The 18,855-nt window shown below is 36.0% G+C and overlaps 1 protein-coding gene across 1 annotated transcript in view; it reads right to left on the reverse strand.

Moving 5' to 3' along the window:
- Nucleotides 1-1,891: 1,891 nt before the first annotated feature.
- ARL13B (ADP ribosylation factor like GTPase 13B) overlaps nucleotides 1,892-18,855 on the reverse strand; it is a 44,841-nt gene continuing 27,877 nt past the window's right edge. The window contains 8 exon segments of the mRNA XM_042867610.1: nucleotides 1,892-3,999; nucleotides 9,705-9,773; nucleotides 10,212-10,328; nucleotides 11,062-11,290; nucleotides 12,109-12,205; nucleotides 13,873-14,048; nucleotides 14,050-14,076; nucleotides 16,021-16,126. Of these exon segments, the coding sequence (XP_042723544.1) occupies nucleotides 3,923-3,999; nucleotides 9,705-9,773; nucleotides 10,212-10,328; nucleotides 11,062-11,290; nucleotides 12,109-12,205; nucleotides 13,873-14,048; nucleotides 14,050-14,076; nucleotides 16,021-16,126 (898 nt within the window). The 3' untranslated portion in view covers nucleotides 1,892-3,922.

Consider the following 18,855-nt stretch of genomic DNA (forward strand, 5'->3'; position numbering starts at 1 on the left):
GGCCGGCTGTGGGGCGGGGCGGCCGAGGGCTACTCCTCCCAGCTGGAGCACTGCACTGCTCTCTACCGGTCAGCTGGCTGCGTGCTGGAAGCGGGTTGTTTTCTTCTTTCTTTCCTTATTTTTTTTTTTTTTTTTTTTTTTTTTTTTTTTTTTTTTTAAAGAGACATTGGAACTACCGTTCCATTGCTCAGCATCTCCCCGTAAAACACTAGAGACAGAATCAGAGGTTGTAAAGACTACTAAGATCATCGACTCCAACCACCAGCCATCACCACCAGTACTGCCCACTAGCCATGTTCCTCAGTGCTGCAACCACACGGTTCTTCAACACCTCCAGGGATGGGGACTCCACCATCTCCCTGGGCAGCCTGTGCCAATACATTGCCACATTTTCTGAGAAGAAATAATTCCTAGCATCCAACCTGAACCTCCTCTGGTGCAACTTAAGGCCATCTCCTCTCACCCTATCACTGTTACCGTGAGGCCTACCCCACCTCACCACAGCCTCCTTTCAGGCTTAGAGTGGTAAGATCTCCCCTGAGCCTCCTCTTCTCCAGTTCCCTCAGCTGCTCCCCATAAGAGCTGTGCTACATACCCTTCACAGCTCTGTTTCCCATCTCTAGACATGCTCCAGAGGCTCAGTTTGCTGAAACAAGACCATGGAGACCTGCAGGCTCCTTGTGTGAGGAAGGACATCAGTTAGTTCTTTTAGCCTGCTTTTGCTGTTGTTGCTGTGGCCCACTTAAACCAGTACACTGACTTCTTCAGTAAGAGCAATTTGGAAACAGCAAGTTCCTCTAGCAGGGCTCTTTGCTAATGACTGCTTGTGCAGCTCCTCTGCACTTACACTGGACTCTAAAAAACAGAATGGAAAGGGGTGCAAAGGTAAAGGCAAGAGCGCCAAATAAATATTTGAGTTTCAGGCACTGACTAATGAAGACTAGGAACATTCATGCTCACCTCATGCAAATGATCGTCAAACTTCAAAGCTAGTTTAAAGTGTTTCAATCAATATCCTGAGGAGCCAGTGGGTGAAATGGAGTGTTCCTGCATACTCAATTGAAAGGAAACCAGAACGGTTTTTAATAGATGAGTTGTACCACCAGATATGAAATAAAGCTGGTCTAAAAGTACAGTTCTCTGCAGCTGTAGTTCTGCCAAGTCCTATTACTAACATACGCAAGAAAATACATACAGTTGAATTGTACTTTGCCAATAACACAAACCACAAGCCTGCCTTAGTGAGGCATTAAGTGTGATCAGTACCATGCTCAATACCTGCCCTACAGTCATGGAGTGTAATTAGTACTGTGCTATTTATGTGCCTGAGAAAGGCTTTATGTGGAGAGTCCAGGATGAAGGAGGAAGTTGTGGGATGAGGGAAGCACACCTTACAGTTCTCACTCTGCACTTCCCTCAACCTCAGTCATTCCAGTAGCCCAAGAGGAAAATAACTTGAAGTTATGTTAAATTCATATTCAGTGAGGCGTACAGACAGAACATCAACCTTTCCATGGCCTATTTCCCTAAGTTTTGTAAGAAGTGCAGGTCTTGTTACCACAGAGCAGTTGCCAAGAGCAATCCTGGGTAAGGAAACAGTTTATCTGAAGGGGGGAAGTTCTTCTATCTTAGGATAAACATCTCCAAACTACATTTGCTTTTAAAATTTAGAGCTTTATATACTAGCAATGCAAATGAGGCTTGTAGACATAAAATATTTTTGACTATTTTTGCCTCAAAAATAAAAATTATGATAATGTGGGAAATGTTGATGCTGTACATTAGTTTTAGTGTGGGTATAAATACAATCTTGAGCAAATAAAAAAGTAACATAAAAAAAGAAAAAGCTGCTGTGGTCAATACATTTTTATAAACAAAACGGTATGAAACATTTTCAGTACTTTGGTCATTTATTGGTACAGATTATTTTAAAAGCAGAAACAAAACTGATACACGTGTCCACACACATAAGACGCTTAGCACACATTTCACACATAAGTAACAACATCTTACCTTTTAGTTTCTCAAATTTTGTTTCCACAGCAGTATTTAGCTTTATTTTTTTAATAAAGACTTCAATTAATTTATTTTTTATTAGTGTTAATATAAAAGGGCAATGCATTTCTAGAAACTGAAACTGTAAAAAAAAAAAAAAAAAAAAAAAGCAAAAATGGAGTCAAAATAATGAAGCCAAAATAATGAAGTGGTAACAGATTAAAATTGGTTAAGATTGGGATTGCACTTATAAAAAAATATTCAATCCTTCCTCCAGTAAATATCATGTTTGTTTGAAGTGAAAATGACTAAGTCTCTCAAATCATCAAACTGAACCATAATACACTATTAGAATATAAGAAAAGTATTCTCATTCTGACAGTCACATACAAATTGTTTTGTCTGTCTGCCAAATTTGCAAGCCTGGAATACTCCTCTCTACCCAATTCAAACTTCATATTTTTAAGACTGATTCTTTTTTCCACTCAAACATACTCTTAAAATCTTAATTACTCATGTCATTTCAATATGGTATACTTATTTGTGTAACTTACTGACACTGCGGGTATGCAGCAAAGATTTCTAATGTCAAAGTGCAGAATGCATCACATTAATGTAATTTCTTCTCCAATCATTAAATAATATCACTTTATGGAAAACTGAGAGCAGAATGGAAAATCAGCAAAGAGCACTTCTTAAAAAGACTCTGAATAAGGGTTCTGTCCTTGTAACTAAGTGGCACGGCTATATACTTTTGTATAATATACCAATGGTTGCCTCGGAAGTAAAAGGAAAGACGGCATATAGAGCATGTCAGTGAAAACGTAACATAACCATTTCTAACCTGTTTTACATATTCCTTGTATTTGATCTTCTTAAATGTAAAATTAAAACACTACACAGGGACATTATATAACTTCTTAAAATTCTGGAGATTCTTTTATTTTCAAGATGGCATTTTACTGTTAATGAGATTAAAAAGTGCTGGAGCTTAAACGCATATTGGATGATTCAGTTTTTCATCAGAACTGATGACTGAATTAGTGCAAAACTTTCACAGTGTGCAATTTTATTGTATGTTGTAACAGACAAAACAATATTCAGCTCTATTTTTCAAACTGAACTTATTACCTACACCCAACTCAGTTAACAAAACTAAAACAATGTATAAGAAAAAAATCAGGCGATTCAAATAGCTTAATTTTGTAAAAAATGTATTTACATTAAAGTTCCCTTTCTACCTACCTCCCTTCAGATTGCCAGAAATAAGTAATAAAGGTAATGTAATCCCTAATAAGAGATATTGCTACTGTAAGAAAAATGTTAAGCCAAACACATTTTACTTGCATGTATTTAGGTATCAGCTTTCTAATGCTTTCTGGGTGTTGTTTTTATTGATAGTAGGTAGGAAAATCCACATATATTTTCAAATAATTTTATAAAAAGTTAGAAAAATATACTTGATATTTGTTGTTTAACCTGCCTATATTCACCCTAACATACATAAAAAAAATGCATTAGAACCATTTATTAGCTGCAAAAGTATCAACCACTGCACAGCACCTGGTGAAAGGTGTCAAAGAGAACATACAATCCAATATTTTATCATCTTGAAGGTATTTTTCTTCGGGTTTATAGCTATGGATTTTCACAAGTAAACCCAACATGTATTCCGTACTGTGTTCATAGGAGCTTCCATGAAAACACAGATCTTCCTTGCTTTCATGCTTTCTTCACCCTGAAGTGCTGGTGATGTGAAAAGTAAATGACAAAGTAGAATAGAATGAACTCTGTGTTTAACTGTTACCAAATTTTTACTTTGCAAGAAGCTCATAGACTGTCATTTTAAAAATTTTCATTCATGGACAAAACCCATTTTACAATACAATTTCTTGACCATGCTTTTTCATTGTTATCTGGGATCCAGTTAAGCAGTGACATCATGGGCATCACTGTTTGGTCTTTGGCGTACAGTTAATGGTGGCAGAGGTTTTCCATAGAAATCTGTATAAAAAATGCCAGAGAAGAAAAACACATTAAATGGATGTTTACCATCTCCTTTGCTTAATAAACTGTTTAAATAAGGCCAAATGTTGTTTCCATAGCTGACATGTTTAGAGCTAATTCCTACAAAGCAACTTTCAGGCATAGTGCTAACAGCTGCTGGTGTAATGTCCAAAAAAACCACATTTAATTACATTTTGTTAAACATGCATCAGCACTTGGAAGATCACGTCCAGAAGTAATCTACAAACATCCTGTAAACGACTGTTTATAAGGGTGGATAGTGATAGGACAAAGAGGAATGGTTTTAAACTGAGACAGGGAAGGTTTAGGTTAGATATTAGGAGGAAGTTTTTCACTGAGAGCATGGTGACACACTGGACCAGGTTGCCCAAGGAGGCTGTGGATGCCCCATCCTTGGAGGCATTCAAGGCCAGGCTGGATGTGGCTCTGGGCAGCCTGGTCTGGTGGTTGGTGACCCTGCACACAGCAGGGGGGTTGAAACTGGATGATCATTGTGGTCCTTTTCAACCCAGGCCATTCTATGATTCTATGATCCTAAATATAGAGCATGAAACATGCAAAGTATAGAACTGGCAACAGAGAAAATGAAGTATAAAATTTGAATTTTGGTGTATTCAGTGCAGCTGTTGCAATCAAGTTTTAAGTGACAGTAACACTAAGTAGCACCCAAAATTTTGTTTCCTTTTATGCATGGCATCTATCTTGAAAAGGATACTAATTTTCTAGAAGAACTATATTATGAATTTTTAGATATAGGTGTAACATTACCTGTTTCCAATAAAGGAATTTAAAGGAGGAAAATCATTCAAAACTATTAAGTACCTTCAAAGCTATTAAGTACACCAGAAGAGAATAAGCATCATCCTTAAATATTTGCTAGTGATACAAAAGAAAAAAGAAACAAGAGACAGGTCATGCAGAGAGGTACATACAAAATGTTTCACAAAAGGAAAAAAAAGAAAAAAAAAGAAAAAAAAAAAAGAAAAAAAAAAAAAAAAGATGGTAAGAGGAGGCAGGTATCAAAAAGAAAAACTAAGTAGCTTTTTGAATTATTCAAATCTCAACTTCAGTTACATGGACAATTTCCTCCCCAGCAAAGATTTAACAACACGCCACCAAACACAAAATTCAACTTTAAGAGAGCATAGTTTTCCAATAAAAGCTGTATTACACTTGTTCTAAACATGAAATAACTTGAATTAAAACTGCATTTCCGAGCTAAAGCTAACAAAAACAAGTTGTATTACGTTGCTCTAAGAATCTAAGAATATGTATACATGTGTGTAGGATCAAGCTTTTAGCTATCACTGCATAAGCAAAATGCATAAGCAAACTTCTGTACTCTTGGAATCCCTTGACTTTAATGGAACTAACTCAGTATTCCATCAACATCTGAAAAGCAACAGAACTGCTAAAAATGATTGCAGGGTAGATGAAAACCTGCACAATGGATGTTTTATTACTGTCAGCTCTTCGAGGTCTGGCAGACAACTTAAGGACTGGCAGACAATTTTAGCTCCTATTATACGTAAGACAGGTTCATCATTCCTGCAAATGCATTCTCTAGTGGCAATAAACAGATACTACCAAGTGTTGCGCTAGAATCATTACCATGACAGGAAAAATTGCAGTCCTTAGTGGAAGTAACTAATTAAAGATTGAAATAGTTTACTATACTGCTTGTTAACTTTGCCTTAAACATCCAGCACAACGTTCTCTGCTAAGAATGACACAAAATGACACAATCTATGTCCTACATAGCCCAATAACGAACACAATTTTAAGTTTGCACATTAAATTATTAAGATGGATTTACATCTCTGATAACACCTTGCATTAAAAACAGACCTTTGCATTGTTGTTTTTACCTCATACTACACTAGTTTTGTGTATTTCTGCAGCAATACCAGTACTAGAACTGTGTTCAGTTTTGGGCACCTCAGTACAGAAAGGACATTGAGGTGCTGGAGCAGGTCAAAAGAAGGCAACAAGGCTTGTGAAGGGCTTGGAGAATGTGCCCTATGAGGAGAGACTGAAGGAACTGGGGCTGTTTAGTCAGGGGAAGAGGAGGCTGAGGGGAGACCTTATTGCTCTCTTCCAATATCTGAAAGGTGCTTACAGTGAGAGTGGGATTGGTCTCTTCTCACTGGTGAGAGGTGACAGGACGAGGGGAAACGGCCTCAAGTTGCACCAGGGTAAGTTTAGGTTGGGTATCAGGAAAAACCCTTTCTTTACAGAAAGTGTTGTTAAGCACTGGAATAGGCTCCCCAGGAGGTGATTGAGTCACCATCCCTGGATATATTTAAAAACTGTTTGGATGTGGTGCTCAGGGACATGATTTAGCAGAGGGTTATTAGTTAGGGTGGTATGGTTAGGTTGTGGTTGGATTTGATGATCTTTAAGGTCTTTTCCAACCTGAGCGATTCTATGATTCTACATCTCTGCCTCACTTAAAAAAATAGTAATAATACAGAAGCAAAGAAATAACTGCTATCCTGAAGTCATAAACCTTACACTAGATTATACACGAATTCTGGGAAACATCTATTCCTGTGTCTTTTCATTGACTAGCATAAACAAACAATATAAAAACTTGTTTTGAAGCATAAGAGGGCTGGTTTCTTGACGTATATTGAAAAGCTATCAAATGATTCAGTTATATATGCTCTTGGACATGGACTTTGAATGTACTCCTGAAAATAATCTCTGTGCAGAAACAAAGGTCACTGAACTTTTAAATGCAGTCTTTAACTTAAATACTTAAAATCTCAAAAGAAATAAAGCCTTATCAAAGTCTCAGCTGAAGGAAATTAAAAAAAAACAAAATCCAAAAACCAAAAACCTATAAGCCTTCATCAAAAATTGCGTCTTCAAGACACTTGCCATCAATTATCATGAAATCAAGCTAGGAGCCTTGGCTCAATCCCAGAACTACAACATAATCAACAGATGTGGAGCGTAGTGGGAAGAGTTGTGTGATCAGTATATCACAATGGACAGTTCTGGGCTCTTCAGCAGGGACAAGGATGGCAGATGAGGCAGGAGATGGCTGTGTGTGAGGGACGGGATGGATTGGGTAAGGATGAAGGGTGAAGCAAATAAAGCAACTATCAGTGTGGAATTCTGCTATAGGCCTCCGAGCCAGGATGATGATGTTGAGGAACTGTTCTTCAAGGAACTAAGAGATACCTCTAGGTCATCCACCCTCGTCCTAAAGGGTGACTTCAACTTGCCAGATGTTCACTGGGAATACCACACAGCTGACAGAAACAGGTACAGGAGATTCCTAAAATATCTTGATAACTTCATGATACTGGTTCTAAGGGAGCCAATTCGGCAAAGTCCTCTCCTAGTTTTGTTGCTTGCAAACAGAGAGGGTCCCATGGGTGAAGTGGCAAATGATGGCCATCTTGGCCATAGCGACCGTGAAGTAGTTGAATCTAAAATCTTTTATGATTGGAGGAAAATTGACATTAAAATTTCAATCCTGGATATGGAGAGAGCAGGGTTCAGGCTGCTCAGTGAACTACTTGGCAAGGTCCCCTAGTAAACTATTTGAAGGCCTTGGTGTCCATCAATGCTGGACATTTTTTAAGTACCACTTCTTAAGAGCACAGGAATAAGCAATTACAATATGTTGGAAGTCATGTAGGCAGGAAAGAAGGCTGGCTTGTCTAAGCAAGGAGATTCTTATAGAGCATAGGTGGAAAAAGAAGGTATATTGCCACTGGAAGTGAGGCTGGAAAAACTGTTGTTATCCATTCTAGAGAGAAAATTGTGTGGCTAATGTACTGTGAGGGACAACAAAGAGGGCTTTAAAAAATATTTTAACAGCAAAAGAAGGACCAGAGATAACATTGGTTCACTCTGTGATGGGGATGGTCACTTCATAAACAGTGACAAAGATAAAGCAGATATGTTTTATGCCTTCTACACCTCTGTCATCAACAGTAGTGATGAGCACTAGGAACTCCGCTCCCCTGAGCCAAAGAAAGCAGTTGCTGAAAAAGTAACAGTATTTATAGGTGTGAAGTCCACTATTAAAATGGCCATTAGCATGAAATTCTTATTCAGAGTAAAATGGCAATGTTCAAAAAAGATGAAGAAAGAGAGAGTCTAATGACATAAGCTTTTTTTTGTTTTTCTTTAGCATCCAATTAAAGAGAAAGTGAAGATTTTTTCAGTGTTCATTGAAAGAGTATCCATTCAGAGTCCATACTGACTCATACATAGCAGGTTACTGAAAATAACTTTTAGCTTTCACCATGTTGGAAATAACAAAAAAAAAAAAAAAAAAAGAAAAAAAAAGAAAAAAAAAAAAGGCTGAAATAGCTCAAGAAATACATGTTACTGCTCTATGCTGTTTCTGTTATTAACAAAACTTCTGACAAAACAAATCTCTGGCAGAAGCCCAGGCGACATTTTTAATCTGCAAACTGCTGAGCGCTCTAAGTTTCCTCTGACCTCAGTGGTTACCTCTGGTCATTAGACTGTTCCCTTACCGATGTGTTTTCTATCTTTAGATCCCAAAATATTTTCATTACTGTTTCTATTTTACAAATAAACTAAAGAAGCACAGGTCTCAGGTCACTGATCTTACACACCTGTGAGTAGAGAAACTAGCTTAATTTTTTTTTTATTCTTCCTTGTCCACCCATGCTTTTCCTACAAAATGTGACACCTCCCTTAGGCATAGACTGAGTTAAAAAAAAAAAAATTAAAAAAACCCACAATTATCACCCCTTCCCTTTCTTTCCCTCCCTACCTCTCCATCTGGATTTTCTGTCTTGCCTTCTTTTCTCTACATTCCTTAAAAAAAAAAAAAAAAAAAAAAAAAAAAAGCAGAAAGATGGCTTTGTGATTAAAATTTTCTGAAACGCAGACTAAAGACTACATTTTATGTACGTTCCTTTGGAAAATAAATGTGTAGTCTCAGAGATTTTAATTCTCCTTTAGCCAACTTTTGATTATTTGTGTGTTGGTTATCCTTTGGCAGAGAAGCTGCACATTCTGTTGCTTCAGAAATTCGGCAGGTATGTCCACATGGTGCTGTATCACATGACCTTAACCATGACTTGAAACGATTAATTCAAGGATTAAACCTGATCTCTTTTCTCTATAAACTCCTGAATTAATGTTTTCTTTGATCAAGTGTGTCCATTGCTTTAGTATGCTTATCCTCCTCTCATACTACTCCAAATGTCTTCATGTTTTTTGAAAAACTGAAAAATAAAAACCATAAGAAAAATGAAGACTTTTTCATCTAAAACTAAGAATGTATGGTTTACCCACTTATATCCTGAATGAAGTATGTGTTTGCACACTTAAAGTAACTATCCTAGTACTGTCTATAATATGCATTTTTATAATATTTAGGTTCATTCTGTTTGAACAAATAACAACTAGCTTTTAACATCCCATACAATGTTAAATTTTGCAAGGGGATCTGAAAGAACTTACATCTTTGGTCCAAAAAAAAAAAAAGAGGGAAAAAAGATATGAGATTTGAAAAATCAAAAAGATGCTTTCAACTAAATTATAGGGTTAGCTTTTGGTCAAAGAAAACTGACATTGAAAATTTAAAAAAAAAAAAAAAAAAAGAAGAATGAAATGACTGTAGAAGCAAACAAACAGTGGAGAATGCTTTAAGAAAGTTCAAAACCCAAAATGTTTTAAATTACCAGTATGATGTGTTTCACCAAGAGGCTCGAGTTTTCGAAGTCTATTAAGTTTAGGAGTTCCCCATCCAACTAAAGAAAAACAAAAACTGTCAAAATACATCTCTACTTGATTCTGAGAAAATTTATGGACACCAGTCTCTTTTTGGAGAATTCAAAGCATTTAGGAATGGAAAAAAAAAACGCATTATACATTTGATGAATTCCACTTAGATAATTTTAAAATAAAATGATCTACCCTTAAAAACACTGATATTTTGATTACCCACTGATATTAGTCTGACTCCTTTCCTGTGCATGTAAAAATAACAACTTCTCCCCGTGGTATGAATGAAATCAATACTGCTAAAACTTCAGATTGTGAAGTGGGAAACTACATCAGAGATTTCTTAAAGAAGTTTTGGCAGTATATCTCTGTGTGCATACCAGTTTCATCATTGACAGATAAATATTTTAAAAGTTTAAAAACCACAGATTGAGACATCAGTTATTGCTTATTAGTACGTTTACCTGGTGGAAGAGCTGGTGGTGGTGTAGGATTTGGGGGAACTGCATCATCTCCATTAATGGGTTCTACTCTGTGGCCTCTTTTTAATTTGTTTTTTTTATTTTTCTTCTTACTGTTATCTATACGGAACAGAAATAATTAAATGAATATATAATTACATACCACATGGTTATATTCAGAGAACATGTTAAATCATCTTTTAATATGATCACTGGGGTGAGATGCATGAGCGTTTTTGGTCTAGATTTGCACAATACAACAAAAGTTTGTGAAATGTGCAATGTACACAGCACACTTTGTTACTGTAAGCATAAAATATATGCAAACTCTACATTTTAATAAACAAATTCATCTTAGCTTGGTAGCGATGGCAACTGGATCACATATTAGATTATGATAACAAAGGACTCAGTTTCAGCTGTAATCACAGAATCATAGAATCACCAAGTTTGGAAAAGACCTCCAAGATTATCCAGTTCAACCATCCACATGCCACCAATATTTCCCTCAAAAACATGTCCCTCAGTACAACATTTAAACATTTCTTGAACACCTTCAGGGACTGTGACTCCACCACCTCCCTGGGCAGCCTGTTCCAGTGCCTGACCACTCTCTCAGAGAAGAAGGATTTCCTAACGTCCAACCTGAATTTCCCCTGGCACAACTTGAGGCCATTCCGTCTAGTATTATCAGTCAAACTAGCAAATACACACTTTTTAAAAGTAGATCTTTCAGTTCAATAACTGAATGGTGTGCTTTGAATAGATTCAATTAACATGTAGCATCTTGAAAAGCAATGCAGACATAGGGAAGAAATGTGTGAAAAATAACATTAGAAGGAAGCGGAGTTACCTGAGTCAAGGCTTTCTGAGGTTTGCTGCTCATTTTCTTCATGCTGCAAATGTTGTGCAGTAGTAGAATTGCATGTTTCTAGTCTGGTATCATTTGTTTTTTGACTACCGTTAATTGATAATTGCTGAGCATCCACTTGTTCCTGTTCTGTTCGAGATGCTGAAACAACAGTCGCCTTTTCAGTCTCCAACCTTTGCCGCTTCTTTTCCTTCTCAATTTGTTTTTCATTCTAATAATAATAATAATGATAATATCTTAATTTGTTTTTATAACTTTTAATGCTGTAAACTAATGATACAAGGAAATTTTCCTGAAGTACTTTTTTTTTTTTTTTTTTTTTTTTAAGTCTCAGATATAGCATACAAACTTTTCAGATAATAACTGAAGAAGGCAACATCTCCATTACGCCACCTGGAGTGGCACAAGAAGAAAAAAAAGACAAGGGACTTACAGCAAAAGAAATTATCTTCATATTTATATCTTGACATCCACTTACATATGAGTGACAGAACTTTACAGCCTGTTTTCTTGCATTGTTTTTATTTTTTGGTTAGATGAGGAAGAAAAGACACTACATATATATACAAGAACAATAGTCCTAAGCAAATTTTTTTCCAGTCTTAATTTTCAATAGAAAACAACAGGTTATGCTGAGAAATCTAAGAAGTTGAAGCAGGCAGGAAGATTCTATCTAAGTAACTACAACACTAAAACTCTTTACAAGAAATTGGCAGACTTGGAATATTTTCCAGTCCTGAATGTCCAATAGTTTAATCAGGAAATATTTTCAATCAAGTTTTTACACAGTGTGATTATTTTACTGTGTCTTCAATTTTTTCCCCCTTAAACCAATACTAGGGAATTTTCTTAACAAGAAAGCATTGATTTGTTGCACAGAAAACAAGACTGCCAAGATTAAAAAAAAAAAAAAAAAGTGGTGTGTGTACTGACTTAGAGCAATTCTTTCAAAGAAACCACTTTTCTTATTACCTCTCAGACATTTGTTAGAAGGTCTAAAATGATCCAGATTTCCACATATTCCCATACCTCAGAGATTACTGCAGCTATAGGCTGGAAAGGGTTTTCAGAATTCCCAGGCTCAGGGTCCTCCTCATCATGTACACTTCTTCCTTCTTCTCTTTCCCTTTTTAGTTGATATTATTTTGTTGTTGTTATAGTGTGTTTTGTGGATAGAGGAGAAAGATGAACAAAGAATTATCAAGTAGCCAGGTCATAAATTTTACAAAATAGAGACCAGTTATTAGGTCATCTGACTCATCCTCCAGGATATGCCAGTTGATTTTTACAGCATCTTTCTCTATTTTGGAAAACACATTCTACAAAAATCATAGTAACAGGCTAACATCAGTAGAACATAAAGACACGTTATAGCACAGGTAAAAACACATGTTGTTACGTGCCAGAATGCTCAAGTTGCACTTCAGAAAGCCTGCAGTTTCTAAGGATCAGACATGTGACAGAATACTTCTGTAACAAAGATTTTGATGGTTCAGCAGTATGACGACATATCAGCATTGTTAATCTTCCACAACTATTATTTCACTTCAATATTCAAGAAAATTGACATGCTGAGAAACCAGACTATCTAAAACATCTTCTGTATTTCACAGAATCGTAGAATCACAGAATGGCCTGGGTTGAAAAAGACCACAGTGATCATCTACTTTCAACCCCCCTCCTATATGCAGGATTGCCAACCACCAGACCAGCCTGCCCAGAGCCACATCAGGCTACACACCGAGCCATTGCTCGCCCAAATTAATCCAAAAAAAGTGGTTTGGATTTCTTTAAGAGGAAAATCACAAGTGAGAAGTGACATTCTGAACAGGAAGTAAACGGTTAATATTGCCCAAAAATGAGCACCAAGTCAGTCGTGCATTTAGCACATTTTGTTTCTCATCGTTCTAGATTCTCTTAACATACGGAAAGGAGAACAGCTGACAAACTACTCAGTACATGTAGTAACAGTTAGGGAAAATGATTTGTTTCAGCGAGAGTCAGAAAAGTTGAGAAAATCAAACCAAGTAAGTAAGGGCACAAATCAAGAGACTTCACAGAAGCTTCACAGTTTCTTCTCACAATAACTCAGACTTGCATGTCTCTACATTTTTTGGGCAGACAGAGAGAAAACGGGCACTTAGAGCATTTTATGGTAATTCCCCAGTAAAATGGTTCACAACAGTCTCTAATCGGAACCCTGGTAGGCTGCTGACAACTGCAAAAGACCTTGGAAGAAAACTAATAAATGCTCAGATCGTTTGAGTTGGAAGGGACCTTTGCAAGGACACCTACAGATAGATCAGGTTTGCCAGATCATGAGTCCCTACTTCCCTAAATCATGTTAAGTCCACTCCGTGCCTTGTGGGCTGGATATCCTAAAGTTTATTAGGCATAGCATCAAGTAAAGTTTAATCTTGTATATTCACATATGGCTTACAAAGTGTCATTTAAGTTAGTAAAAGGTTATTTTAGGACACACCTGAAGATATATTAAGATTAAATGATTATATATACATATATTTATTGTTAGCATCCTGTGAAGTTCTATCAGCAAGACCAAATTTATTCCACAAATGGCTTTGTAATTCTCATTCCAGCATGAAAAAAGGGACTGAAACAGGCAAAAATTTGTAGGTCTTAAAGAAAAGGTTTGGCATTCAGGTCCTTACTTCTAATAGGTAAGCCTTGACTTGAAGCCTTAAATCCATCACATAAGCTCTATGAACAAGAATTAATCAAATATCCTAGAGAGGGAGGGAAGGGAGGTAGGAGAAATAGCAGAAAATGAACCTTTCTTCTCGTATCCTTCTCACTCGCTCAGCTCGTTCTCGTTTCTTTTGTTCCTCATATGCCTTTTGTTCTGTAGTATCTCTTTGGATGCGCTCATTTAAGGCATCGAAATCTTTTGCTATGATATGCAGAAGCCAATATAAACCCTTTTTAATTGATTTATCAATTTTTTTTCCCATAGCCCATGACAGCTGAGCAAGGTTCCTGTAAATATAAGAAGGAAATTAATTAATTAATTTAATTATTTGCAGTTCAGATTACTTCACCAAATACATGGCCCAGCCAAACCAATACTGTTGATCTTAAGCTTGCAAAACATTAAATGCAGATTTATTTCTCATACTTCTTAGTTATTGTGTAAATGTAGATGTGTTTTTTTTGCTAAGATACAAATCACATCAGGTCTACCAAATTCCTGTATTTCCTGTCCCACTTTGGCAATACTACCTGCTGCACAGAAAAATGTTTACATGTCAATATCCAAATAAACATACATATACACCAGTTATATAATATCCATTATTCATTTACACATCTATTTATATTCCTATTTCAACAGACAATCTATGCATCTTCATAGGAATATAAGCATTTTATCAAACTCAAATATGTATTTTCTATCTTGCTGGTGCATTATAATAGCCTAAATTATATTTATCTAGTAAAATAGGGAAAAAAAAGATCCAAGGAAATCAGTTTAGCTTCAGTTCATGAAATAAATGTTCAAGTTATTCACAAGCATTTAGGAGATTAATAAAATTGTATCTGAATTTGTCAGAAAAACTCAAACCTCTTCAATTTCTCAGATTCAGGAGAGGAGTGAAGTAAAACATCCATTTTGACTGAAATAAAACTTTTGTTATGATATTCTCATAAACAAAGAGACACAAGTAGGCAAATCTATTGGAAAAACAGGTGCTAAATTTTGCTAAACTATTTTAGAATACTTGATACAACGCTTGAGGTAAGAGTGGTTGACTATAAGGAAATAAGAGGAACAGAAAAATAATTTTAAAAATATTGATTTTAAGTACATCTAGTAGGAACATGTTGAAAGGACAGGAGTGAGCTTCTCCTTGAAGTGAAAAAGCATCCAGGAGTTATGATAATAGTCCTCAAAGGAAAAGAAAATTCCAAATAGGAAAAAAATAATTTTTTGTTTTTGTATTGTTCAATAGTTTCTATATAATCTGTAATATTCTTAAAACATTTATGTGGCAATTACAAAAAGATTATACACTTAAAACTCACAAATACTTGAATTAAAAGATTTGTTGATTAAAAAATGACCATGACTACTACATCTAAAATGTAATTATTTTAGGACAGATATTAACTAGATCTTACTGTGTCTACGGGGCTGGGAATTAGAATACTTAATTTACTTTACTCTTACTGTTTCACAGATGATAACTCAGACTACTATGGACAGAAAGGAGACAAACACAGAAAGGAGACAAACATTACAACTGAACAGTGGTCCTTCCTGAATGTCAACATAAGCAAATTTCACTTTCTACTTCTTCAAGAAGGTGGAATACTAAACTTGCCATATACCCACATTACTAATTCATTATTTTTATATGGTTTCAAGCTGGAGTGGTAAGTGACAACCTTTGTAGCAATGTCTTCAACAAATTCAGAAGCCAAGTGTCAAGATGAACAGTAGATTGCTTGAAAAAAATAAAAAAATTAAAAAAAAAAATACAGATGTACATACCATATCTTTGCTGGGATTGCAGGCATCTTGTTTCATTTTTATGCTATATGGCATAATCCCCTATCTCCTTGCAAGCATTACGTAGGCTGCAGAGCTCAGTACAAGCATGACACTAATGCCCTATAACTTGCAGTACCCACTGATTTTTAACCTCTTATATCTTGAATGAATTACACTCTAGCAGAATTTAAACAAGGAGAAGACGTATGGCAGAAATACTTTGTTTCTGTGAGGATTAAGCTTGCTTCTCTGAGAAAAACTAAGATAATAGACAGAACTGGTGTAAATTTCTTCAGGGTTTGCATAAACGTTATTCTTGTTGCTGGGATTGCAGGCTTCTCATTTCAATGTTATGCTAAATGTCATAATTCCCTACTCCTTACAAGCACGTATGCATAAGAAAATGAAGCATCTTAAAATATACTTACAATCTGACACAGACATTTGTGTTCATTGACAAGCTTTTCCAGAGATAAGGTCTCAATTACATCTGCTTCTGACAGAGCTCCTTCTCTGTCCTGCTTATTTGCCAGCCTGAAGAAAAGATCAAAAGAAAACACTCAGCATCCAGAAATATGGAAAAAAATTAATCTTAAAAACTACATTCCAGACAAAAGTAGGAAAACGTAGGAGAAAGTAAAGAGGAAATGCATTACTCCAGCTTTAATTCTTAGTTCTTTCTACCATACACCATTTTCATCAGAGATACTGATACTAATGACTACACATCCACAGACAAAGCAATCATATTTTACAGCTGAGAAGACATCAACTGTACTGCTCACCTACGGCAACCCAGTATAACCTGCTGGGGTCTGTGGATCAAAGTTCAGAACTTTGCAACTTCCCAATCCACATGCACTTTCCACGTGCACATAATACTGCTTCACAATCACCTCAGGTCTGCCTGAGGTGGACAGAAAAAAAATTGTGGCAAGCACAATTTTTCTCAGCTGCCAAACAGTTTGTTATGTAGTATCTTGAACCTGTTCTTCATAAGTAAAACTCAGAATTTGCATGAATAGCTCTAAAAAACATATTTTATTATTAAAGCAAGAGAAGAAAAAGGAAGGTATACAAAATGCATAACTTACAAAATAAGTATTCTGTAAAATGAAGTGCCTTTATTGTCTTATCTTTTATTCATTTCTATGAATGTCAGTGGGTACTATTTTTTCTGCATGGAAAAAGACACATCTTTGCTTCATCTGCATTTCCATGTCAGACTCCATTCTGTCACTCTGCCCCTCTGCTGCTATCCGTCACATGGCAACAAAATATAACAGAATTCTGGTGGAAAGGTTCAACCTCTACTGCTATACCAACATCCACTCTGACATTATGAGTGAACATAATAAAACAGGAGGCATTACCTTTGGAGCAGCCCTCAGATCATTTTGGAATATAACATGCAATCAGATTTTGATTTCTAGAAATACTGGTAATAGTACTTTCTACAGTTGTCATAATCCAGACAATTTAAGTGCAAAAGCTGTAAAAGGAATTTTTCATAGTACAAGGAAAACAGAAAACTGCACTTGCTTCTCTCTAGTAAAGCAATTCCCCTAAAATAACTTTGTAATTTAGCAACTCTTCCACTGCCAAAGAACTCTGAATCAACTTTCTAGACAAAATCACAAACAATTTGGCCTCCATGAATGAAATGGCAGATTGGTTTAAAACCAGACTTCACGGTCTTTCTTCTAAATCTGAAGTTGTCATCATCACTTTTATGGAATGTTTGGCCAAAGCTTATAAGAATTTATCATACTCCTTACTGGGAGGAAACAATGGTAAAGAATTCACTCCATACTTAGAGAAACTTGTCAGCATATGAGGTCCACCCAGAAACTTACTTATTCTGATTTTTCCAGAATTGTAGTATCAGAGTCTCAGTTCTTAATTATCATAATCCTAAGAGATCCTTTAACCTCAAAGAGCCATAAAAAAGCTGTATTATATTTACAGTTCCAAAAAACGTTCCTTGTCGTTCCATTAATCTCATTGTGCTGACCTTCCCTTTCAAGGAGTGTGTATGAAGGAGACCACGGAAAGACAGCTTCTTAAACATCCTGACAGCTCAATTCTCTTTTGATCTTCGTTAGTCTTAAAAACCACGTGCAATCAAAAAAGTTTATACATTTACTATCAGCTTGGGGATAAAAACTCCTATATCCTACCTACGATCAAAACTTTGCTAACTTGCCTGCAGCGCTAGAAAGAGCACAGAGTTCCCCAGTATGTTAACACTTGATTTGATAATCCATTCCCACTTCTTGACAAAAATATTAATTCTACAGTGCCTTGTACTCTTTGTGGTTTAGTGCAGACAATACTTCACACTTCCTTACGTCATATACAGAACCAATGACGTTTTCAACGTGTTTATGTAACTCTGGCACTGTTTCTTAACAAATGGCTACAACAAGTAACATTGTCCCAGTATTTGGTTATTAAATGTGCCTGAAACTAAACTAGAGAAAAATTGAAATAGAATTCAAGAAAGTTATAGGGAGAAATTAAAAGACTGGAAACAGGTATCTCTGCCTTCTTTTTCTTTTCCCCTCCATTTACCTTACCTTTGCCACAGTTTAAAAATCCTATTGCACTTTTCCTAGTCTCAAAAAGCATTCCTCAGCAGTGCTGTCAATCCCTATCTTGATCTGATTTAAGAAAATATTTCTGAGTACATACTTTGTTGCCACAGCCTTTTCAACCTCAAGATTAAATAACTATAGTATTTACTGTTTCTCTGGACATTCTACAAATCACAGATGACGCAGAATGTAATCTTTGTAAACTGCATACCTCAGTTTGACAGTAATGCCCTATAACATGCAGTATCTGCTGATTTTTGACCTTTACTACTTTGAATGGCATACAGTTTGCTTTTTTGGACAGTTATCTTCTGTTTCCAATACAGAAATCCTGTTATAATACCAGTGTATTCAAAAATTGGAATTGAAGTTCTGTACCTGGCTAAGTGAAATATCCAAATAGCAGTCTCCACCTCGTGCTCCCCAAGAATTCATTTTATACAGGTCATACATTTCCTGTTGTTCTAATCCCTGTCCCACTTCAGTCTGTAGATCAAACTTAAGGAATAAACATATTGTTCAAATATGTTTAAGACACTGACCGTCACATTGTGCATTAACAATGCCTCATGTTTTTTCCTTTCAAGTAAGCATATGAATAGATCCGCAACATACTCTCGCTTTCTTTTTCCTTCTCACTTCAGCGTAGAAGAAAGCAATTACTGC

The sequence above is a fragment of the Lagopus leucura genome, unplaced genomic scaffold (assembly GCF_019238085.1).
Source record: "Lagopus leucura isolate 7727_CA_CO unplaced genomic scaffold, USGS_WTPT01 Super-Scaffold_100001, whole genome shotgun sequence".
NCBI lineage: Eukaryota > Metazoa > Chordata > Aves > Galliformes > Phasianidae > Lagopus > Lagopus leucura.